At 34.6% G+C, this 24,524-nt stretch overlaps 2 protein-coding genes across 3 annotated transcripts; one reads left to right on the forward strand and one right to left on the reverse strand.

Moving 5' to 3' along the window:
* Window positions 1–3,655: 3,655 nt before the first annotated feature.
* Window positions 3,656–9,417, reverse strand: LOC116138382 (SEC12-like protein 2). 2 transcript variants are annotated; one of them, XM_031424088.1, is made up of 13 exons: window positions 9,092–9,417; window positions 8,691–8,785; window positions 8,286–8,403; window positions 8,065–8,158; window positions 7,772–7,868; window positions 7,542–7,641; window positions 7,095–7,170; window positions 6,859–6,979; window positions 6,640–6,756; window positions 6,466–6,533; window positions 6,136–6,206; window positions 5,736–5,931; window positions 3,656–3,736 (listed from the first exon to the last, which is right to left on the reverse strand). In XM_031424088.1, the coding sequence occupies exons 1-13, from the start codon at window positions 9,368–9,370 to the stop codon at window positions 3,696–3,698; spliced, it is 1,473 nt and encodes a 490-aa protein (XP_031279948.1). In that variant the 5' UTR covers window positions 9,371–9,417; the 3' UTR covers window positions 3,656–3,695. The 2 variants fall into 2 exon arrangements, with proteins under 2 accessions (XP_031279948.1, XP_031279949.1); XM_031424089.1 differs by lacking the exons at window positions 3,656–3,736; window positions 6,136–6,206 and having other exon boundaries at window positions 5,750–5,931.
* Window positions 9,418–19,377: 9,960 nt separating this feature from the next.
* Window positions 19,378–21,346, forward strand: LOC116138355. Its single transcript, XM_031424067.1, has 6 exons — window positions 19,378–19,959; window positions 20,169–20,237; window positions 20,587–20,681; window positions 20,837–20,889; window positions 21,001–21,040; window positions 21,184–21,346. Exons 1-6 carry the CDS (start codon window positions 19,378–19,380, stop codon window positions 21,344–21,346), a joined length of 1,002 nt encoding a protein of 333 aa, XP_031279927.1.
* The last annotated feature ends 3,178 nt before the right edge of the window (window positions 21,347–24,524 follow it).

The raw sequence follows: 24,524 nt of genomic DNA on the forward strand, positions 1-24,524 counted from the left end.
TAAGGAGTGACATAGTTGGATAAATGAATCTAATTAATCAAATTAGAACCAAATTAAGCAAATTAAACCTTTGAGCCAATGATTAATTGATTGGGTTTCAAAGGGGAGCATATAGAAAGAATGAAAAGGCATTGATTTATAAACATCAATCAAATTCAACACCCTTAAAAGGATCTGGTTCCACTACACGAAGAGTGTTAGGAGGTTAATAATTTATTCACTGATTTATTTTATCTAATTATACACTAATCACAACCCCAAAACTTCCCTACATGCATTAATCAGACCCAAAATTTTTAAATTGTACGAGAACATGATTATAGATGTTATTAGGTCGTTGAAGGTAACGTTACTCTAATACTGTTAGGTTATTTTTAACAGTATTTTTACTTAAATATTTACTTTTGACCCAATTAAATAGATGGATGCCCCCAATGGGTGCATATAAAGAGATCGAACTTTGAAGTTTGAAAGGCTTTTAACTAGCCATAAAAGCATGAAAGGTTCTATAAGAGGGGGGTCCACGTGTACCTGACCACAAAAGTATAAAGGACCCACAATGAAAGAAAGAAATTAGGAGTACACAATAGTATGCATGTAAAGTTTCTATCATAGATAGGTGCAAAGCACATGCACATGCAAGCTTATGAGGGTCACCACACACGTGCAAATCTGTAAAATAGAGAATAACTTTACAGAAACCCAAACCCAAAAACCCTTATCTTCTTTGTTCCTTTTTCTCTTCAAATTCAATTTTCTTTTCTTTCTTTCTCGGGAACAAAACAATCTCTCTTTATGCAAATTCTTATCTGCCCATTTTCATTCTTTGTTCCATTTTCTCTACCAAAACAAAAACACGATGAGGAAACAAAACATTCATAGTATAAGGACAAGCATTATTATTTTATAAGCCAATTTTTGTGTATTCATGTGCCGTGACATGTTTCCCCAGGATTAACTTGATGTTTTAAAAAAAAATCGGAAGGATTTATAACTTGTATCAATTAAGATTGAAAATGTTGGTTAACCAGATTGAAAATCGAGTTCTCATCAAAATAATTCGTATCTCAAATCAGTAAGAGATTGAAAAACTATATGTGCTGCTAAATGCCGTAGGACATAAAACATGAAAGGTGAAGGTTATAATTGATAATTGAACACAAGAAAACGTTGCCATTATTAGGGACAAAGGAGGAGTGATGCTGTATGAGGGGGAAAAGGAAAAGTCTTATGATTAATAAGGTTGAATTGAGTGGTTCAAAGTGGCTTTCTTGTGCTACAAGTACATAGTAGAATTCAGGGGGTGGGGAGTCAAAAAGATATGAGGCTGTCGGCCCATTCCTATCCCCATGCTCACCACACCATGTTTACTTGGATGGAACCCCCATTCTACCTTTTCAAAATTCCAACACCTGCCCACTCACTAGAATACTTAAAATGTTCACACTCACTCTCTACCTAATTTACACAAAAATTAATCACCCACAAGAGAAATTTGATGTCATACATGTTAGATTAGTTATCATATTAAAATTTTAGTTTCGGTTTCAAATTAATAAAGTTCTCATCTAATATGATCAATGATGACAGCTTAAATTGCATTTACTATTAAATCGAATGCTTTTAGGAGATTTAGGTCAATTGTTCTACCTGTCACGCCTCATTCATACCACTATGTTTTCCTTTCTTCTTTTTAGTCGGTGATTCTTTCTTCTTGGACAGAATAAGGTGTAAATTCGCACCCCACTTAAAATATTTGAAACTAAAAGGCCTAGAAAATTTAATCAAGAATCTAGATATATGATTTGTGGTGAGGGGTTGACCATCACAATTTGGTAGGGCTTGTGACCCAAGGAAGGTGCATGCATGAATCAACATATGGAAGCTAATCTTTAATGTCAAAAGTTTTGCTGTGTTATTCCATAGCAAGTGAGTAAGTTTTGTATCTTTTTCTTCTTTAAATTAAGAGATCATAATTCTAATTCAATTAATTAAGATGTTAATTTAAAAGGAATAGTGTCACTCATTATAAGCTCAATCAATTTGGTTTATTCATAGAGTTGGGATTGTCTTTAGATCTAATATCTATAAATTTTAAATCCATAAATTAAAACTTGAAAAGATATGCACATTGAACTTGACCCACCAAACAACTACTTTCAAATCAATTCTATAAGTATATATTCTTTTGAGACCAAATTTTGCTCTTAATTTTGGTGCCTTTTATATTAATAAATAATAAATCAGCCATTTGTAAGCAAAGGCTCTCCTCTTATTGGGCTTGATCAATGTTGTTAATTGGCTCATTTCTAGATTATCAAACTAATTATCAATTAACTACCAAAATTTAGATTAAAAGTGAATGTAAAAATCCGAACGATTTCAAAAACTATTAAACACCCTCTTAAAACATGAAAAATATCCAAGTTTAATAGTTAAAATGAGTTATAAACTCAAAGCCTTAATACCCATCCATTTTACAACAGATACAAAATATCTCAATCATACCCTAAAATATATTGGTTTATTAGTTAAACAAAACCAGAAAAAGAAAAGCTTCTGATAGCCCCACCTTAACTAGAAATTACATTATAATTAACTTAGCTTAATTTAATTTAATTAATTGTATCTAAATGGGGACCAAGCTGTGAGATTAATTCACATGCATCGAAAGTGGATAGTTTAAACACCAAAACTTTGGTTGACACAATGTAACTTGCTGCAAGGTGACTCAAAATCTCGAGCTGTGATCACACTAACACACACTATATATAAAACATTATAAAGCCAACAGACCACATGTCAGATGCTTGGTATGCCCTGAACCTAATAGGGCTTCGAGGCTTATCTATAGCCACCGTTGAAACCTGCAAAGAACATTGTAAATTTGGAACATGAAAATAATCAGTTTCTGAAACCCAGACTGGCCGGCCGGTTAGAAGGACCCGGCAGCCTCTCCGGTCCATTCAGGTCCAGAGGGGTTTCCGTTATATTTCAAACTTGGAGGGGCTATTGTATTTTCAGGGGTTTCTGCTAGATTTACTTTAGGGATTAATTTTTTGGGTTTTTTGCAAATATTAAAATTCAGTGACTAATTTGAAATTTAGAGTATTTTTGTAATAATAATATTCAGAGACTAGATTGCAGTTTTTAAAATTATTTTATTGCTAACTCACAATCCGCGGCAACCCCGTGAACTGGGCCCTTGACAGGGTCAAGGCCGATCCGCTTACAAAACTTTGAAAATAATACTAATTTAATGAAGAATTGTGATACTAATTTAATTACTAAATCATAAGAATATCTTCCATAATGAGCACCACCCATTCTGGCTAAATTAAAATCATAATCTTCCAATTTCGTCCTTGGTATTTATCAGCACATTGTCGGGTTTAAGATCTCGGTGAAGGATATCATGGAGATGTAAATATGAGACACTCCAAAATTTAAGCAAAAACTTCTGCAAAAAAAATTGTTAATAATTAGTACACTTTCTACTAAAATGTGCTAAAAAATTAACAAAATCTAAATATGATAGAAATAATCTAAGTAACAACTTACTTTCATAAAAGATTAAACTTCTTATGTGTTATATCTAACGTATTTGCGGCTCTGGTGGTAAGATATGGTAAACATTCTCAAGCTCCTCATTCAATGCATTCAAGAAGGCCCCAGGCTGGTATTCAAAGAGTCCATCACCAAATGCACTTTTTTATATAAAAAAGCATCCCGAAACCTTTTTCAATATAAGAAAGATGCACCAACAAGTAAATGTTACAAGAGACATCCTAATTTATGATTCTAAAATAATAATATAAATTAAATATTTTTAAATCAAAACAATATTAATGTATAATATCACAACAAACCAATTGCAAAAGAGTTACCTAACCAAGTTTCATGTTCCAAGTCTTTCATAAGAGAAATTTTCTTAAGCAAGGCTTGATAGGGAAGAATATCTCCAACTACAAATTTCTTCACTACCACCTCATCACTGGTTTCCATGTCAGTATACCTGAAAACGAAGATTGGCTAGTCTTGCTATCTTCAATAGTTTCTTGTATCGATCTTAACATCCACATGAAAAAAAATCAGTAAAGATTTTTTTAACAAAAAAAAAAAAAAAAAAAAAAAAAGACTCTACTAAATAAAAGTTTTATAAACCAGTTTTCTACCTTCGGTAAGTTGGCCATTCGAGCAAGTGAATTTGTTACTGGTACCTCCTCTAGATTGGCCATTTCAACAACTGAAACATCTCACCACTCAATATCAAATCAGAAAATCATGGAGGAACAACTTGACAAAACAAGTATCATACAGAAATAATCAAGGAGGGGAACTCCCCTTCAAGCAAGCAACTTGGACAGGCCCAAGAGTTCAACATCTAAAAAAAAACGCCAAAAATACTAGGATGTACAATACTATCACAAACAAAAAACTAGGCCTTTGAAAACTAAGCTCTAAGCTATACAAAAAAGACAACAGGCCCATTAAAATTTCTCAAATCCACATCTGGCCCAGAATAAGGAAGGCCATCCCCGGAGGCCCACGTGTCCAGGCGAGAGCCCAAAGCAACGACCCCCACCATTGCTGAGCCCTGACAGCCCAGTCTTTGCTGCTCCTTTTTCATTCTGCCCAAATGAGCCCAGCAGAGGGGATAAGCCATGGCCCAAGAAAAATTCTCAACATATTCAGGATGAATTGGGCCCATTAAGCAACGGAGCAAACAAAAAGCAAGCCCACGGGGACTCCCTTATACACCCTGCCAAGGCCCGCCAGTATGCTCTCTACCCGTCCATCCACTCAACGCCCTCCACTCCCGTAACCCTTTTCTCTACCTCATCAAGGCCCAACCAAGTATACCTGGGTGCTCCGACTTAGAAGAACAGTCGAGACCCAAATGCACATTGCTGCTGAATGGCCTCGCTCACCGATTGCAGCACAGTCCTTAGCTCTTGCCGTCCTACAGGTTCCTTCTCTGCCGCGGTCTTGCGCCGCAACGCACGGACCAATCATACATAATAAGAACACAAGAAGAAACGGTTCAGCAAATCAAAAAGGGGTCCAAGCGATGATTGAAAGCCCAATGGAAAGATCTTTTTGACAGCGCGGTTAAAATGCCAATCAAGCTTACAAAATGGACTTCACGATCGAAAAACATTTCTGCCCAACCAAACATTCCGAGCCCAAGGGTGGTTTTGAGGTAAACAAAATCAGAATTTGTTTATTATCGTAAAAGCAATCCAATACACTTCAGTATCCTAAAAAGAGTATAGCATTTTCTTAAATTTCACTAAGATTTCCTGCACTTTCTCACAACCAAACAAAGCTTCAATGCCAAAAAAAAAAAAAAAAAAAAAAAAAAAAAAAACTGAAAACCTAATATTATCCAACTAAAAAACAAGAGAGAGATTATATGAAGTTTCACAACAAATAGGTTACACCAAAATCAATGTAATTATAACAAATTTATTCATCGAGAGGAAAAAAATTATACTAAAAATCGAGATAAAACAAGATGAACCTAAAGAAAAAAGTGATTCCGAAAATTAAAAAAAACATAAGAGCTTGAAAAGAGTCTTTGCAAACCTGAAACGAGGAAAACAATGCCCATTTAGGGACTTTAGTAATACTAATTTGTACACTCAAACATCTATAAAAGAAACTGTAGTAACACATATTTTGACTATGCTTCACACACTCGACAATCACTAAAGGCTGTTTGATTTCATTACCTTCTTTTCCTCGGCTGGAGGGGCCACTGGCACGTGCAGTCAGGGCAGAAACAGCAGCAGCAGCACCACCAGCATATACAACATTCAAAATAATGTCATTGAGGTTTTGCTTCCCAGCAAGTGAAGCAAATAAGGGAGGCCAGTATGATTCAACCTCAACGTTGGCTGCTTTCACCAGTTGTACAATCTTCTCTACCTTTGAAAATTATCATCAAGAAAAAACCAAAACAAAAACAAAACTTTTGAAAACAAAATTTACAACACATTCTTATATATATAAAAATTGTTTTAAAGTATATTATGAATACATTTTATAAAGTCGAGAAACTCAGAATGAAAGAAATTAAATATTGCAATATTAAATCAAAAACACACTGCAGCAAATGTGGAGTAAGGATACAGTGATGGGGATGCCATCATCAATGAGGATCGTGCAAGCATAACTGCAACCAAGCTCCGAAACCGACACTACTAATGAAAAAACAACTCGCTCAGACAACTGTATATCTAAGTAAGCAGCTTTGAGGCATGGGTGCGTAATGTGTATTTAATGAAAATTTTATGGATACGAAGCTTAGAAGAAAGTGCATTGACAAGGAATAATGTTGAATCACAATAGGACATACCAGTAAGGTTTACTAATTATTGTCCTTTTTGGGGGAAAAAAAAAAAGCATGGATTTTTTTTTCTCATATTATGTGAGCACTGAATCAAGTTTTAAGGGGCATACCGCTTTCCTTCTTGTCCTCGATTAATGTCACCCTTGCACTTGAGTCCATAGATGCAGAAAGTAAAGCCCTGAATTTAAACATCACATTCTTCCTATCAATTTTATTTTAAGACAAAATATTGCAATTTAAAAGCTATTAAAAGATATCTCCAGTATGAATACATCAGCCCAGACCTTGAATCATCAGAGAATGCCAAAGCTGTCACAAAGCCAAGGTGTGCTTTTCTAACCATTGTCTGAACCTGCATATTGCTTGAATTTATAATTGCAATGTCTCCTTTATCTGTTCCTCTGCAGGTCAACCAATCACAAGGTAAGAAGATAAAGGTTCTCATGAAAAGTGTGCACAAATGTCTTCACGCAGTTAAAGCTAGCAAAAGTTAACAATTATACATTGCAAGGAGCTTGCTATCGGCTGAAACATTGAAGGAAGTAACAGACTGATGGACAACTTGCTTTGAGCGTATCCTCTTCCATGAGGTTGTATTCCATGTCAAAATACTTCCACCCGTGTCTATGTAAAAATAAAGTCAATGATGGTTAGCTCATAAAACAGTGAAGTTGGTAACGGCATTTTTACCCAAAAAAAAAAAAAAAAGGCTGATGGCTCCTGAATACTGAAAATTCACCTGTTATTGCAGCAATGAAAAGAACATAATTCTCATCACTAGATAGAGCGGATCTACAGGAGAAAAAAACCTCATCCTGGATGAATTTAAAAATGGATGTAGTTAATTTTGAGATCATGTGAAAGAGAATCAACTCTCATAAACAAAAATAAAGGCAAAACAAGAGAAGGCTTGAAGATTTTCCTAAAAAAGAATCTTTCTATTCTGTAAGGGTGAAGTAAAGATAAGTTCATGATTTGCTTCTTGCATGATCTGCTTCTGGCTGTTGTTTTTTAAGAAAAAAAACATAACAGTGAAGAACATTATGCACCACATGCATTACCAACAATTTCATTAGATCTCCTCAACATAAGGCAGCTTCATTAAATTGACCAAGATTGAGCTAGGCCACCAAAAGCTAGGAAAACAAATGGTTTATACAATATATTTAAATGACTCATTGCTTACATTTTCCGTTGGTAGAGAAGCTACAATAGACGCAGAGGTTATATCCCAAACCCTACCAGGGCCACGCTTTCCCAAGGAGACAAGAAATTTTCCATCAGGGCTGTAAGAGAACGAAGCCAAACCTTCAGTGAACTAGATAAACAACAACAAAACAGTGAATTCATTTTCTTTTCATTCAGCTTGCAGGTTAAGGCATCAACACTCTAGTTAATTCCATCACTAGTACAAACCTGAAAGTTAAGTCCTTGACAGAAGTATGAGCTTCAGACTCATTTAGAACAATTTCCAAGCTAGGCCATTTTAAAACCCGTAATTTTCCATCCTGCACTGCACCAAAATGTAAGCATAATACACCGTGCTCTTTTGTTTGAAAAAGACCACAGTATGGTCTTACTTATCATTTCACCACACCATAACTGAAGCCAAAACTATAGAATGCATTTAGATAATCATTAAGATCCAGGTGCCACATATTTGGGGTTTCAATTAATAGGTGGATATTCGTATCTGGAGCATAGCTTACCCCAATAAACAACAGAAAAAACCTTCCTAATAGAAAGAACAACAGCAGAAATTTGAGGCAGAAATATTCCAAGGCTCTTGGGTGTGTACCTACCCTATGCAGTAGAAAAGGTTGAAGCATAACCAAAACAATGAAAGGGAAAAAAAAAAAAAAAAAAAAAAGGGACACCGTCATGTCCATGCAGCAATTGTATTTCAAAAGAAAGGGGGTAGGATCTCTACCTCACCACCAGCAGCAAGAGTAGAACCCTCGTTTTTTAACTCGCTGAGCACTTTCTCTGAACCTTTTACACCCAGTTTATGGACTTCGTCACTCTCCTCTTCGTCCCACTCAAACAATCCGCACAAGTAAAGTAAAATAATGAATCAAATTATCAATTCTCATTGAGGCCTTAATATACTAGCAAAATATCATTTAACCATAACAACATAACAAGATTATTAGTATCTAGAAATCCAAGTAGGTGGCTAATCACTAAGAAAATATAAATCAAAACAGTAGTTACTCAACAAATCAGAAATGTAATTTTCAGAATGTCACTCTGGTCTTTTGATATTATTCCAGTCAAACGGTGAAAGCAATTGCTGAAATTAAAAGATAAAACCAAATTAAAATAAGATGGAAACCTGCAACTATTTTGCATTGCACAAATAATGCCATCTCCACGTGGATGAACTGCCATTCGATACGGCAAATCTGAATCAGTTATAAACTTAGCCACCTGAAGCAGAAGAAAATAAAATCATCAAAGGTCGATGAATAACCTAATTCATTATTTTAACCATGTAGATTCGTCAGATAAATCTCAACATATTCTCTTAACTGATATATAATCAAAATATAACATCAAAAAATTTAATAACTCATACCAACAGCTCAAATATGCAAAACCGACAAATTTTTTAGCCTACACACTATACTCAGCTAAGCTAAACTTTGAGAAAAGCTTTTGAGTATTGAATTTTGATTCATTACCTCAAAATGCATTGAATTAACATTAACATTAGGAATTGAGATAATTAGTTACAGGTTGATCGGAGAGGGAATTGGAGGCGAAATCGAAGCAAGATAAGACGACAGCGTTGGGGATACCACTGTTGCCTTCGCCGCCACCGCCGACCAAAACGACGTAGTAGTGATTGGTGGAGATTGCGTCAGATTTGTAGGCGGTTGGAGCTTCGTCTTCGGATCCATCCTGTTCATGTTTTTGTTCTTTCGATTGGAGCTTAGATCTAATGCGATTGTACGGAACCCAGGCAGCTCCGTAAAACAGCACGCCGTATTGCTGTAAAGCGTTAGATTCCATGACGCTTCTTCTTCTTCTTCTTCTTTCGCAGTCTCTCTTCTCATCCAACACTCGCCAGAGTTTTTCCACGTAAAATATGCTGCAGATGTTACGAAAATACTTTTTAGAAAATGTCATTTATCACCCTCGTGTTTTAAAAATGTATAAAGACTAAAGACTAAAGAGTATGTTGATATCCTTTTGGGAAAATATCATGTATCGCCCTATGGCTTTAATATCTCACTTCAACATACTTATTTTGGGAAACTATCAAAAACTTTCCCTAAATTTGTGAAAGGATTAATAACACTTACACCCGGAAAAGTTCTGAAACAGCCGCTTACACTTGATAGTTTTCATTGTGACAAGGGGTATTATGGTTATAAGTCATTTGTAAGTAAGGGTAAAATGATCCACTGACATTTTGCACAGGAAATCAAAATTTAAAATTGCAATATGAGGAATCATAGGGCTGGAGTGATGACATGTGGCCAAGGAAGTTGACCTAGGGGGAAAAGAAAAGCAAAAGTCATTTTGCAAATCTTGGAAGAGTCGACTGTTCGGTTTTCGTCTACCAATGGTCGGCTGGATTCTTGCGATTTTCATGGCTACTGGTGATTGTTAACAGCGATTTACACTTATGGGTTGGATTGGTTGTTGGCGATTATCCTGTTTAGGGTTCATTCATGGTGTTGACGATTAGTGGTGTTATCGCGGAGTTTTTCCAGCGAATGACAAGTTTGATAGGCGACTTCGAGTGACGACTGACTCGAGACTTCTAAGTTGCTTCATCGTTGACACATGCAACAAAGTCGTCATTGTTGAGACTTCTGAGGTCGGTGTTATTCTTCGGTCTTGGGAATATCATTTGTTCAGCTTTTACGTTTTTATGGTGAGGCATGCAACAAAGTCGCCATGTTTTGGGAAGGATTAAAGACAGATAATTATTGGTTTTCACGATATGAAATGGCAAAAAATTATTATTATTTCTTTTAAAATAATGGATTTCACATGAAGTTTTCTTATTTTATTAGTTTTTGTTATTGATTTTGGTTGTGGGTCTATTTTAGTAATAGTTACAAATGTCTCCTATAGTTTGTGGGAAATTGATTTTTATTTTATTTTATTTATTTGTTGTTTTTTAACCGTGAAGGATCCAATATGAATATTTAAAAATATATGATTTTGACGACACATTTTTTGTTCATTTTCTTTATGTGTTAAAAGTTTTTGTTTTGTCAGTTGCTGTGAACCAAGTAAAAGACGTTGAAATATCGAAAAAAAAGTTCCCTAATCTCTTTCTTTTTTAAAAGAAATGCTCATGAACTTTCCATGTTGTTTTCCTCAATAATTATGGCTTCTCATCATGCCCAGAACCTTCATCAGTGTTGACTTTGGATTCTAGTAGCTGATGATTGATTATGCAATTTATATGTATAGTTTTTAGAAAGTATTTTTATTACTGGTCTGCTGGTGGAAGTGGTTAGAAAACTGGTTATGTATGTTTCTGTGAGGAAGAGAATAATTGGTAATTGACATTAAATTTACACTGCTATATGTGGTATGGTTGATGATTTGGTTGTTATTTTTTCCTGCAGGTGGGTTAGAAAACATAGTTAGAAGAGACAAGAATCGTCTATGAGTGAAATTTCTTCGCATCCTAATAATGTGGGTATCTCATGCTTTGATTGTTGTTGTGTTGTTGTACCCTTTTTTAAGCATTTGTAAACTTTTTGCATGAATGCATAAATTTAGGGATTGAATTCATGGTTTTAATGTTCTGCTGCATGAGGTTGGATTGTTGTTTGTTGACATTTTAACTGCCCATTTTAGCTATGGTTCATATTTACTTTACATTTCACTGAGAATCACATGTTTGAATTGTTGTGGTTATTTTTTTTTTTTTTTTCACTAATTACAAAGCATAAGTTTTGATCACTATGTTGTTTGCTACTTTAATAGATGGGGAGAACGACATGCACCCACCCAAGGTTTGCTGTAAAGACAATTTGATACCCAAATAGTTTGAAAACGACAAACAAGTACTTTTCATCATTCTTAGTTAGGAATTTATGTCTGTTAAAGGGTACGCTTTTGGAAAAGACTAGATTGCCCTTCAAAGGTTGCCACATCAGTTAATGAATTTTTTTTTCTTTTCCATCGTTATGATTTTCTTTTTCTTTTTCTTTTTCTTCTTCTCCATAGCTCAGTGTTTGATGGAATAGATTGACGAAATCGCTTTTTTTTCCCTTCTTCTCCAGCGTTTTGAAATCTTCATTAATTGATGAGATTTCATTACAAAATCCATTCAAATGCTGACAAACCAAACCTTAACCCAGACCACCAAAACCATAGAGTTTGACACGCCGCCATGCCAAATCTTCATTGGCTTGACGCCGTCACGCCTCTCTAGACGCCGAATCGCCGACGTTGTGATCCCCTGAATGTTTTCTCTCTGACACTTGGTGACGTTTTGCTCCCCCCTTTTCCAATTGCCGGCTTCATTGATAATGGTTTTGTGTCTTTTGATTGGGTGGATGGTTGGTCTTTTTGTTTTGTCTTAGGGGTTTCTTGGTGGAATTTCGAGTGTTTGGGGTGGGTGCTGATTTTATTTCTTACGTATGGTCAGATGTGTGTTGGTGTGTCTAGTTTGGCTTGTTTTGGTGGGTGGGTGTTGTGGGGTATGGGCACTTGGGCATTTCTGCATGTATGTTCTGGTTTATAATGATTGCAGAATTTGTGATTTTGTTGGATTGATGGTGGGTTGGAGTATGCCGTTGTTGTGGGGGACTTGGAGTGCTTTGGGGAATTGAAAGCTGGACTTGATGTGTGTGGGACCGTATGTTGCTGATTGTTGTTTTGCTGTTTGGTTGTGGTTCTTGGATGCTTTTGCTGCTGGTTTTTTTTGCTACTGCTAGGTTGCATTTTCCTTGCTTTCTGCTGCTGATTTCCTGCTCAAGGTGCTTTGCAAAAGCTGGTTGTTTGGGCTGGGATATTTTTGTTTGGTTTTTCTATTTGGTCATAGTTCCTGAAACTTTAGCCGCTGGTTTTTTCGCTACTGCTAGGCTGCATCCTTTTTGTTTTCTGCTGATGATTTTCTGCTCAGAGTGCTGTGCAAAAGCTAGTTGCTTGGGCTGGTTGTTTTTTTGCAAGTTTTTGTAAGGCACCCATGCCACTTTTTTGGTTCAAGTTTGGGATGTGTTGTTTAGGATTGTACATCCTAGCCTTATTTTTCTTTTGCGCTTCTTTGACTCATGTGTTTTTGTGCGTGAGCCGTAGTGCTAGAGGATTTATCCTCGTTTAGGTTCAATCATTATTCAGTATACAATTCAATTCAATTGCTCAGTTATTCAATTCAATTCAATAATTCTTTATAAAAAAATTATTATATTCAATTATTTGAAGAAACTTAATGACATTCTTAGACAAATCTTATCACAATATGATAAACTTAGCATGGTCCACACACACAAGAGAGAAAACTTGTCCCTGTATTGATAGCAAAGGTTCAAACTTCAAATTGAAAATATACAAAGAATGCAAGTTGAAACTTTTTGTATTGACATTCCTAATGATTTAAAAGAAGTTGTTCATACAAAAGAACTTGAAGTTTGTAATGACAGAAAATCTGAGTTACAAGTGACATAAAATATGAATTCAATACAATAAAATTAGTTTATACTTTATAATGAAGAAATACAAAAAAAATGTAGAAGCAATTAACAAGATGCTTCTGTTAGCATCTCGAAAAAGTTGCGCAAATCTTCAAGAGCATGGTATTTGTGAAGTTTATATCTTCCAAAATTCAATTGCTCTTCAAAAATCTTGAACAACATATTAAGAGAGCACCATCTGGAGGTAGCTCCTCACAAAGTGTGGCCAAAACCTGCCAAGAAAAAGCACTAGGATTGGTAATTTTTAACAAGTGCTACACAAGTGTTACACAAAGAACAGTGTGCTCAATTTTCATACCACAAATCTACATGTAATTTAAACCAAACTCATCTCATGCAATCTTGGCCTTTGTCAAATTAGTGGTTGTACATTCAATGAACAAACTCTTGGTCTTTAGAGTGATCGCCGAATGAGCACCATTAATAATTGGTGGTAAAATGAGAATGCTTTATTTCATAGTAAGGCAGTATCTTTTCTTAGCACCAGTAGTTTTTCTAACCTAATTCAAACTCACACCTCAGTTCACTAAAAGCTCAAGTCAGGCTAGATTTTGGTCAGGTTCATACATCCTAGTTGCAAACCCCACAATTATTCACAAAATTCTTATATCACCTTTATAGCACCTCATTTAACTTGCAAACATTAAGCCCAAAATACATTCGTGAAAAATGAATAAAACACATGGTGTTATATGATTCATCACCATGCTGGCACATAAAATGTTAATTAACACCAAGGCAATCCCTCTTTCTAAATTTTCACCAACAACTAATTTCACCAACCTCCCTAATAATCTTGAACTATAACTTTAAAGTCAAAATGTGACCAGTGAAATCTGATTATAGAAAAAAAATTTCGATGCGTTCAGGAATCGACATTGGTATGTAAATGATCTAATAAGTCAACGAATTGATCTTCATTCTTTTAATTAACAAAAAAATCACCTGGCCTTAGAGCTTCGCTTCACTGTCCACTTTTGATCTCTACCACTTCCAAATCCTGTGAACCAAACACAAACTGACTTAGTACTGCACTAAAGTATGAAAAACCAAAAACAACAAGAAGTCTTTCACAGTACTCTCACTCGGAAATTTTTTTTCGCAAAACCCTACACACATACACACCATCTACGACAACCAAGAACAACAAATAAAGAGGTTTAAGAGGTTATTTAAACCTCTACTTCCATCTCACAGTTATTTAAGAGGTTTAAACTACTCTAATTCAAACTCCATTCTACGTCCATACTCAAGAAAGTGGAAGTTGAAGGGAGTAGAGATTGAAGGTCTCTATTGTCTACTCTTTAGTTGGCAGCAGTTTTGATGCTTTTGTCTACAATTTAGATGTGAAATAGTGTTTTTTTTGGATCAAATTAATCAAAGTGTTCATTTTCTTCCCCAACCAAATCTAATCTAATCTAATCAAATGGGAGGTAGTCGCTACCATGGACTTGAGTGGAGTTGAGAACATTGATGCCTTATCAACTCTTTTATTATTTCTTTTCATCATATCATAATTTACTATAATGTTATTGCCTCTGAGAGTAAGATTCCACTGTGATCCATATTTACGTTTATATATTTATATATACTCAAAAATTTCGTAGTATATAACATTGTTGGCTATTATTTTTTGTAACCAAAAGCAAATTATAAATGCAAGTAGAATCCAAAACTTGTTCCGATTAATGTATAATAGCAATCTGAATCTTATGAAGTTATTGTTCCAATACAATGCTAACTTCACTATCTTCGTGATATTTAAATTATAAGTAAATTACTTATATATATAAATTTTATTATTATATCATTTTTCATTATTTGTAAAGGAAGGCTAGTTAACATATTTTAACTAAATATCAAAAAAGAATCCCTCACCTCAGGTATCAGAGCAGTGCCAAAACGAGTAATGTGAGTTGGATAGACACAGTCATACATGTTAGCACCCAAAGCACTGTAAACTACAATATTAAGTTGTCCTCCACCTACGCTGCTTCCCGATGGTTCTCTCCCTCACACGTCATCTATCGTCTCTATTTATGTGGCGATGCCATTAAGTGAAGTTCACTCCGTCATTGTTGTTGGTTTTAACTTGTCCTCCCATATCGTTGGTTTTTGTTTCGCTCGCCGTCGTCGATGGTTTCGTTTAGGTTGTCGTCGATAGTTGTCGTTCAATTTATCAACCTCCTTCATAGACAAATTACAAAGCCGCAACAAAGGAAAAGGCAAAAGACTTTTCATTTACTCTTTTCTTTTTTATTCAATGTCAATTGTTGTGGACACATGTCAAAGCCCCAGTGAATCTTCCAATTTAAAACTTTATGGCTTTACAAAAATTACTATGTTACCCTTTAGCTAATGAAAATCACTAACAGAGAATGACGGAAAGTACCTATTTGTCGTTTTCAAACAATTTTTGTACCAAATTGTCTTTACGGCAAACCTTCGGTGGGTGTATGTTGTTCAGCCTTAATAGATGTTTTAAACTGTGTGTCAGTTTGTCTGTGTAAATTTTGGACCCAACAACAGTGTACAGCCCAACGTTAAAGCTGTTCTAAATTGTGTAAATTACATATGCTGAAATAACGATGTAACATCTGTTTGAATTGTGTAAAATCTATTGAAATAACTAATATTGTTTCCCTTTTTTAATGTTAGAGAGAACATTCGTAGCAACTATGACTACATCATCCTCAAGGGCTAGGTTTGCATCTTCTTCAACTCAAAACAATGCTCCACAATCTCGAACAAGATTTAAACATTCTACTTTGTCTAAATTAATTTTTAAACAATCATGACTCTATAAGTTTTAAACATTCTACTTTGTCTAAATTAAGTTATAATTTGATTTGGAAGTTCACAGCCTCTTTTAAGTAATGTGAGTTTGAACGTGCAAATGCATCGTAAGAGAAGGTAATTTTTGCTAAGGCAACTATGTGTGTTGAGGTTATTTGGAATATATTTCCTCTTTTTCTAGTTCTGGTCACAACCTCTTTGGGAATTGTTGCTCTGTTTTGGTCTGATGTTGATTGGTTCTTATTGTGGCTAAAGCCTAAAATGATTTTTTTCTTCTTCATTGTCATTGGCACAAGTTTGTGGAAATTGTTGCTTTGTTTTGGTCTAATGTTGATTACTTATTCTTGTGGCTACACCCTAAACTACTTTTTTTTTTTCCTTTCTTTATTATCATTGTCACAAGTTGTTTGTGGAACTTGTTGCCCTGCTTTGGTCTGATGTTGATTACTTCTTAGTGTGGTTGCACCCTAAATTGGTTTTTTTTCCTCTTCTTTGTCATTGTCCTTAATACCTAGAGTTGACAAAAGTATCACCAAATGGCGATTAAGATAACAAGGCTGATACTTAACTGTTTAAAACCGTTAACGTTAACAAATTTTTTTTGGAATGATTAAAATATACACGTGTAAGTGATTTTATTGTTTTAAAAAAAATAGAAATAAAACAATATAAATATCACTAAAATATTTTATATCCATGTATATATTGTTTTATTTCTATTATTCTTTCAAAACAATAAAATCACTAACACATGAATATTTTAGTCATTTAAAAAATTTCAATTAAAGTTAATTGTTTTAAACCGTGAAGTGTTTTCTGGTTATTTTTTTAAATAAAAGTATCTTATAAGTTTTTATAAAATTGTTCTGATAATACCCAGATTAGTTATAATGTAGGTTTTACTGACGTGGATAATATGGTGGGTCCAAATTTTCATACACATTGCAACTTTTCATTGGGTAGAGACATAAAAGTACATGGTAATTAGAATCTTTAATTAACTCCCCTTCAGCAATTAAGTTAATTAAAATCATCACTAATTCATTATATTTTTAATTGTGGATTAAACTAATTTTTTTTAAAAGTTTTTTTACTTGGCTTTCAGAAATAAAATTTTGCAATAATAAGACCATGAGACTTGAACAAAAAAATTGATGGGGAAGTATAAGATGCTGTAATTTCTCTCTTTTGCCAGGCAAAGGTGGTGAACAACAACATATTGGGGAATTCTCTACTTGCTTTTTAAGGACAGACTGAATCTAATTCATGGATGATATATATCAATAAAACTACCTACACTAGCCCAAGGTGTACAAATTGAGTACTAACTGATATGGCTAATAGCCACATCAGTTCCCTCCAAAGCCTTAAAAAAAAAAAAAAAAAAAAATTTCAAAATGAATAAACTCTTTCAAACTAAAAACAAAACCCGCCACCTGAAACTAAAAACAGAAACCCGCCACTGACCAGCAGTGTATCCTCTACCACCACCACCACCGTGGCCTACCGTCTTCCACCATTAGTGTCGGTCGCCGTCGTCCACCACCAGCGCTGACCAACATCTTTTGCCAGCAACCGTCATTTTCATCCACTGAATTTATAAAAAAATTGCTCTCAAAATAGAAACCCATAAGATTGAACCATCTTTTGCTTCATGGTATTATTTCTATAGCTTTGAAACATCATCTAAGAACAATATAGGAGCTTGAGAGTCATGATAAAATGCTATAAATAAAATGATGTACTTGTTAACATCCGTTGCTTATGTTGTGGTTTGACAATTGTTGAACTATTTCATTGCAAAATAGTTTATTTGTCAATTTATTTCTTTTTATTGCAAGTTGTGCTTTTTTGAACTTGTTCTTGGTGTTGTATTAAAGTTCCAAAGATGGAATAGTGTAGTTAAAAAAATCCAGACAACTCTTCTTCTCATTTCAATGTTGTGGAGGTAATATTTTGTTGGTAATCTCATTTTATTCATTAATATGATTTTAAATTTTTTATGGTATTGTTCCTATCCTTTTTGTTGTATTATTATATTTTAATTATGGCTATTATAATATCAATAAATTAGGATAATCATTTTGAAGAAATGGAAGATACAAGAAGTGCATATGAGGAATGGGAGCCTAAGCTTTGAATGATTTTTGATTCGCTTGATAATCTTGTCCAACACTACAAAAGCTATGGGAATAAAATGGGTTTCGAAGTTATTAAACGATCTTCAAAGAAAGGATATGACGGAGAGGTGACAAACGCGACACTAGCTTGTTCTTGTATTAGGAAGTCGTGCAGTAACCCCGTAAATGCTTTTAAAATGCATCCAGTGACAAAAACTAATTGTAAGGCTTGAATTGGTGCAGTTGTACGTTCTGACGGCAAATGGAAAATATGTTCAATTCTGTTTGATCATAACCATGAACTCAGTAGTCCTAACAAAAGTAGATATTTCAGAAGCAATCAAATTATACAACCATACGTAAAAAGAAAGTTTGAAGTGAATGATAGGGTTGGGATTAGGCCAAATAAAAATTTCAATTCCATGTTAGTTGAAGGAACTACATTGAAAAAGTTAGGAGGTTACGACTTGGTGTTGGAGATGCTTCTGCAATCCAAAAATATTTTTTGAAAATGCAAAATGCAAAATGAGAGTTCTAATTTCTTCTACATAATGGATTTAGATGAAGAAGTCGATTAAAGAATGTTTTATGGGTGGATGCAAGATGTAGGGCTGCATTTAAAGAGTTCGGTGATGTTGTGACATTCGACACTACATATTTGACCAACAAGTATGATATGCCATTTGGTGCTTTTGTTGGTGTTGATCATCATGTTCATTCGATACTGTTAGGTTGTGGGTTAATCTCCAATGAGGACACAAAGACATTTGTATGGCTTTTTCAATCTTAGCTTGCATGTATGTTGAATTGCGCTCCTAAAGCAATAATCATTAATCAAGATAAAGCAATGCAAAATACAATCGAGATTGTGTTCCCTGGTACATGACATAGCTGGTGTTTGTGGCATATAATGAGGAAATTGTCTGAAAAACTTAGAGGTTATAGTCAATATGAACAGATTAAGTTTTTTTTTTTTTCAAAAAATGTCGCGTATGATTCATTGACATGTGAGGAGTTTGAAGAACGTTGGAATAGGTTCATTGATAAATACAACCTTCACGACAATGATTGGTTGCTTGGATTGTACAATGAAAGACGACGTTGGGTGCTAGCTTTTGTAAAAGATACTTTTTGGGCAGGTATGTCTACTACTCAACGCAGTGGAAGTATGCATGCATTCTTTGATGGATATGTTAATTCAAAAACCACTTTAAAACAGTTTGTGGAACAATATGAGAATGCATTGCGTGATAAAGTGGAAAAAGAAAGGGAGTCTGATTTTAAATCTTTCAAATCATGGATCCCTTGCATAACCACTTATGCTTTGGAGAAACAATTCCAAGATGCATATACCACTGCAAAATTCAAATAGTTTCAACAAGAGCTAGCTGCCAAGGTCTATTGTGATTTATCTTCTTTCAAAGAGATTGGTTCCTATATGGAATCTATAATAGAAGAAGATGTTTTGGTTAGAGAGACTCACCGTCGTGTTCCTTTTGTGGTTTGCTTTGATGAAGCAACTTGTGATGTTCGTTGTAATTGTCGATTGTTTCAGTTTAGAGGAATTTTATGTCGACATGCAATTGTGGTATTGATTCATAAGCAAATTTCTCATGTACCAGAAAAGTACATTTTAAGACGATGGAGGAAAAATATAAACAGACACCATACCAAGGTGAAGATAAGTTATAACAGTTGGAGCACCAATCTTGACAGACAACGATTTGATGAGTTGTCTAATTTATTCAGTGTTGTAGTAGATTTAGCATCAAGCAATGAGGATGATTGTAATATGGTGAAAGAAATGATCAATGATATGAAGAACAAATTGATGTCAAATAAAAGTGTCGGGATTTATAAAAGACCAAACATGTCAGGTAATAGTAGAATGATTTGTGAAGGTGGTGATGATACTTTGAAAGAAGGGAGTAGTAATATTCTTACTCCACGGGCTGTTCATAGCAAAGGTCGTCCCCCATTCAAAAGAAAACAATCAAAGGTTGAAAAAATTGTTCGTAAAGTAAAAGGGAAGAAATTGCGATAACAAGAAGTTGCTATGAGTTTGAATCCTGGTCTCACACTTGGATTTAATCAAGCAACTTAGGTATGTAATTCATTTATGTTTCTTTGTCTGAGTTGATGTTTACATGTGAATTGTAGAAATGTATGCAGTCGAAGATTGTTATTTTAGAATAACATGTGGTTGAGTTCTTATTGTATGTTGCATAGGGATTAAAAGAACTTGAGTTTCAGGAACTTGGATGCTCATGTTCATCAGCCGAAGGGCAACAGCTCCAGGTGCTTATGATTCCTTAGTTTTCTTATAAAAATCATGTATCAAAATGATTGTGTATGTATTTAACTGCTTGTGTGTGGTTTCATTATTGCTTGCCATATTTTTGCTCCCTTAATGTGGTAGGTTAAGATTAGTGCCTGCATATGCTAGTGAGGTGAATGAGTTGCTCATGGATGGTGCATTGATAAATGATGCATGTCTTTGTTCAGGAGCACTAGAATTAACTTTCTAATATTGTATTAAGATGTTTATTAGCTGTATTTTTTTTTTTTTTTTTTTTTTTNATCTTGTTTCTTGGTTCTCTATTTTACTTTGTTTTTAGCTTTTGCTTATGTTTTAAAAATTTCTCAGTCTACTAATGTGGTTGAGTTCTTGTTGTATGTTGCACAGGGATCAAAAGAACTTGAGTTTCAGGAAGTTGGATGCTCATGTCCATCAGTTGAAGGGCAATAGCTCCAGGTGCTTACGGTTCTTTAGTTTTCTTATAAAAATCATGTATCAAAATGATTGTGTATGTATTTAATTGCTTGTGTGTGGTTTCATTGATGCTTGCCATATTTTCATTGCTGCTTTCTATATTTTTGCTCCCTTAATATGGTAGGTTAAGATTGGTGCCTACATATGCTAGTGATGTGAATGAGTTGCTCGTGGATGGTGCATTGATAAATGATGCATGTCTTGGTTTTGGTGCACTAGAATTAACTTTCTAATATTGTATTAAGATGTTTATTAGTTGTATTTTTTTTTTTTTTTTTTTTTTGCCAGGTCTCCAAAATTCAGCATTAATTTCAGGGGAGACTATTGGGTTGGTGCAAGATTTTTTCGTGCTACAGCTTTGTTTTTGCTCTTTGTAGTATTGGAAATTTACAGATTTTTGGAGTTTTAGCTTCTTGCAGTCTCTAGGACATTTTTGCAGTTAGTGCAATTTTGTGTGTGTTGAATCTGCAGCTTGGATCTGCTCTTGAGGTGTTCTAGTGCTAGATATATAGTTTTTAGCTATTTGGGTATGTTGGTTATTGTTGTGTGGTGGATGGCATTGGTGCATGGCCAAACAAAGGATTCTGGAGAGTTTTATTTGGAGATGCAGCAGCAGAAAACTGCATTTTTGTAGTTCCCAGAAGTAAGTTTAGAGCTGTGCAGTGTTTTGTTAAGAACCTTGGCTGTTTGTGCAGTGTGTTCTGGAGTTGCAACTTCAATGTTGCATTTTGTTAGCTATTAGTGCAGTGTTTTTGGGGTTGGACATGATGGTTAGGCCTGTTATTTTTGTAGTGTCCAAGAGAGTTTGGCTGGTTGTATAGTTTTATTGTACAACACTCTATGCATACTCTTTGTATAGATGATCTTGCAATCTTTTTGTGATATGTAAATACTGATCCATATTTGGAAGAAGTAACAAAAAATTCAATATATGTATATACACATAATTATATTCATAATAAGTTACTTTTTTTTTTTTTTTGGGTAAACTAATAATTTTATACAAGAATAAAAGAATTACAACCTAGGAAAGGGGACTCCCCTTTAGAACCAAGAACCTTGGGCATTCCCAAGGGGCAAAACCACAAAAGTGAGGACAACCAAGGAAAGACATTCCTTATACACAAGAGACCAAAGCAACCAAAGGTAGCCAAACGTTAACCCCTAAAAGGCCTTTACAAAAAGGATCAGCAAACCAAACCAGAAAAACAGGCCAAGCTTCAAAACTAGCAATCCAAACTGTACAAGCTGGAAGAAAATCTCGAAAACAAAAAACGCACAAACAACATGGACTACACAAGCTATAATAGACACCCCAAGACTGCACATAGCACCAAAGGCAAAGAACAATTGCAACAGCTTCAAAAACTGCACACACGCACAAGCTACACCAGTTGCAAAATCTCCCAGAAAGAGCAAACAGAAACTGCAAAAACTATTACATCTTCAACCAAGCTATAACACTCCCTCGACAACAACACAATCGTAGCATAATCCTGCAAAATACTGCATTACCCGCCACAAATCCTGAAAATTGTTGAGATTGGACTACTCTTTCGGCTCTAGCTGAGACTAGTTGATATCTCCGAAACCACAATCTTCCCTAGCTTAAAGTGGGAACTGATGAAGCTGAGGCTAGTTGATATAAAATCTGAGTTTATTATATGATTCATTTGTTCAAAATCACTACAATACCAAACTGGCAACTCCATGAAAATAAAAATAAAAATATATCGATAAGAGGTGAGAAGCTCTTTTGTAGTCACGTATGTTCACCTTCATTGTTGTAGTTTGTAACATGGCGACTGCAATACAATAATTTTAAAGGAACAATTTTTGGTAATATATATGCTAAATTGCACTTCTGTCACTATATACAAATAATAGTATAAGATTATGGAGATGTACTGGCCACAATGAAGGTAGGCCTTAATGGAAGCCGCCCTAGGCCTTTCGAGCATATGTGAGTACCATCACAAAATCTTTTGCGAAGGAACCAATCTTTGCTGGTACTTTTTTTGGTGTTGCTACTGTTTGCAGCCACAAATAAACTAAATTATACAATTCCAAAGTGGGGATCACTGATTGTCCCATACATTTGATCTCAACCTACAAAACTATTCAAAAAAAAAAAAAAAAAAAAAAAAATGCACTGAATTTGAACTAAATTCACCTCATTTCTGAACATTCATAAGCAAAATCCAAGGGTAGCAAAATGTCAAACTATGTCTTCAATGAATCAATTTATTTAAAAAATAACTAGAATAAAACAGACCCAACAGCTAATTGAAACTAAAAATAGAATTGAAAAGATAAGAGTCTTACCTGTGCCTTTGATTCTCGGCTGGCAAAATGTGGTGGTTTTTGGTGAGGCACGGAAATGATGGTTAGGGTTTGGTTTGTACTTTGTTGGCATCTGGTGAGGACACGACCTCTGGCTTGCCGAGGCGAGGCGAGGCGAGGCGTGGCATGGCGTGTGTGGGAAACGTTATTCCAGTTGGTTTGGCGAGACGTGGTGGCTTTTGGCGAGGCGTGGAAAGACGGTTAGTCTTTGGTTTGTTGGATCTGGTGAGGTGTCGGCGTATCTGGCGAGCATGGCGTAACGTGGGAAAACATTGATGTCTGGTTCCAAATTTCAAGGAACCGTCGGTTCTAGTTCCAAATTTCAAGGAACCGTCGGTTCTGGTTCTGGTTCCGGTTCCTTCAAAATATGTAGGGTACCCGGAACCAAACACCCCTAGGAAAAATTGTATAGTGTTTGCATTGAGAGAATGAATTTGATTTAGGGAGTCGAGGAAATGAAATTTGAAGAAAAACAAATATATACTTTTTAAGAAAATTGATGTGGCATCTGCTACATCAGTTAGTACTTGGGTTAGTATGATTTGGTTAGTGCAGATAACATTACTTCCAAAAGCTTATATCACTTGTTAGTTGTTAACTCACTATAGCCTTACGAGTACTAACATAGGTAATGGTTACATAATATTATCTCAATTTTGTATAACAATAATGTTAGACGTACAAATAAATTTTACAAATATTTATATACAGTAGAAACAAATCTTATAAAGATTTATATACAGTGCAAAAAAATCTTACAAAAATTTATATACAAACTGATGTGGTAGAAAATGAATAGAAAAGTGAACAATAAAGATAGACTGACAAACCTTTCTCACTAACTTTTTCTCCCATTACGAGTTGCCAAGTTGCGATTGTGAAAGAAAGTTAGTGAGAATAATTTGTGAGCATTGTATTACTCAAAATTGAATACAAAAAATCAAACATATGGAGGGTACATCAGTATGTATTTGTATAGAAGATGTATGTACTTTAGTTTGTATAGAAGATGTATGCCGGATCCAAACATATGGAGGGTACTATCAGTTTGTATTTGTATAGAACTGTCATATCAATATTGGTTTGTATTTGTATAGAAAATGTATGATAGATCCAGACATATGGAAAGTGTTATATAAGCGACGTGAGTTCTCAAAGGTATTATTGACCTAGGACTTGCATGGTTTTTTAATGAAAAAAAATATCTTTTGTGATGAGAGTGTCTTTATACTATATAAACGACCAAAATTCTCGTCTCAAAATCGATATAAGACTTTGACACTAACAAAAAATAAAATAATAAAACAAAATTGAAGGTGATTATATCAATTTTTAAATTGAAATTATGTGATAATTACTAAATTAATAAAATAATAAGAAATCAAGTTTCAAAACTTTTTCTTTTTCTTTTTACTACTTAGACATTACAAAATATATTGGCTTCGTGACTTAGTTGCAATTACTCTTTC

Source organism: Pistacia vera, unplaced genomic scaffold, assembly GCF_008641045.1.
Source record: "Pistacia vera cultivar Batoury unplaced genomic scaffold, PisVer_v2 Contig340, whole genome shotgun sequence".
Taxonomy (NCBI): Eukaryota; Viridiplantae; Streptophyta; class Magnoliopsida; order Sapindales; family Anacardiaceae; genus Pistacia; species Pistacia vera.

What these genes read in the sequence shown, in the direction of transcription:
- LOC116138382 (XM_031424088.1), bottom strand. Translation starts at nt 9,370, where the DNA reads ATGGAATCTAACGCTTTACAGCAATACGGCGTGCTGTTTTACGGAGCT. An exon ending in GCATTCTCTGATGATTCAAG is followed by an intron (nt 6,534 to 6,639) that starts GTCTGGGCTGAT and finishes GTTTAAATTCAG; the next exon opens with GGCTTTACTTTCTGCATCTA. An exon ending in CTCCAGCCGAGGAAAAGAAG is followed by an intron (nt 3,737 to 5,735) that starts GTAATGAAATCA and finishes ATATTGAAAAAG; the next exon opens with GTTTCGGGATGCTTTTTTAT.
- LOC116138355 (XM_031424067.1), top strand. Translation starts at nt 19,378, where the DNA reads ATGGAATCTATAATAGAAGAAGATGTTTTGGTTAGAGAGACTCACCGT. An exon ending in GAATGAGTTGCTCGTGGATG is followed by an intron (nt 20,890 to 21,000) that starts GTGCATTGATAA and finishes TTTTTTTGCCAG; the next exon opens with GTCTCCAAAATTCAGCATTA. An exon ending in ATTTCAGGGGAGACTATTGG is followed by an intron (nt 21,041 to 21,183) that starts GTTGGTGCAAGA and finishes TTGAATCTGCAG; the next exon opens with CTTGGATCTGCTCTTGAGGT.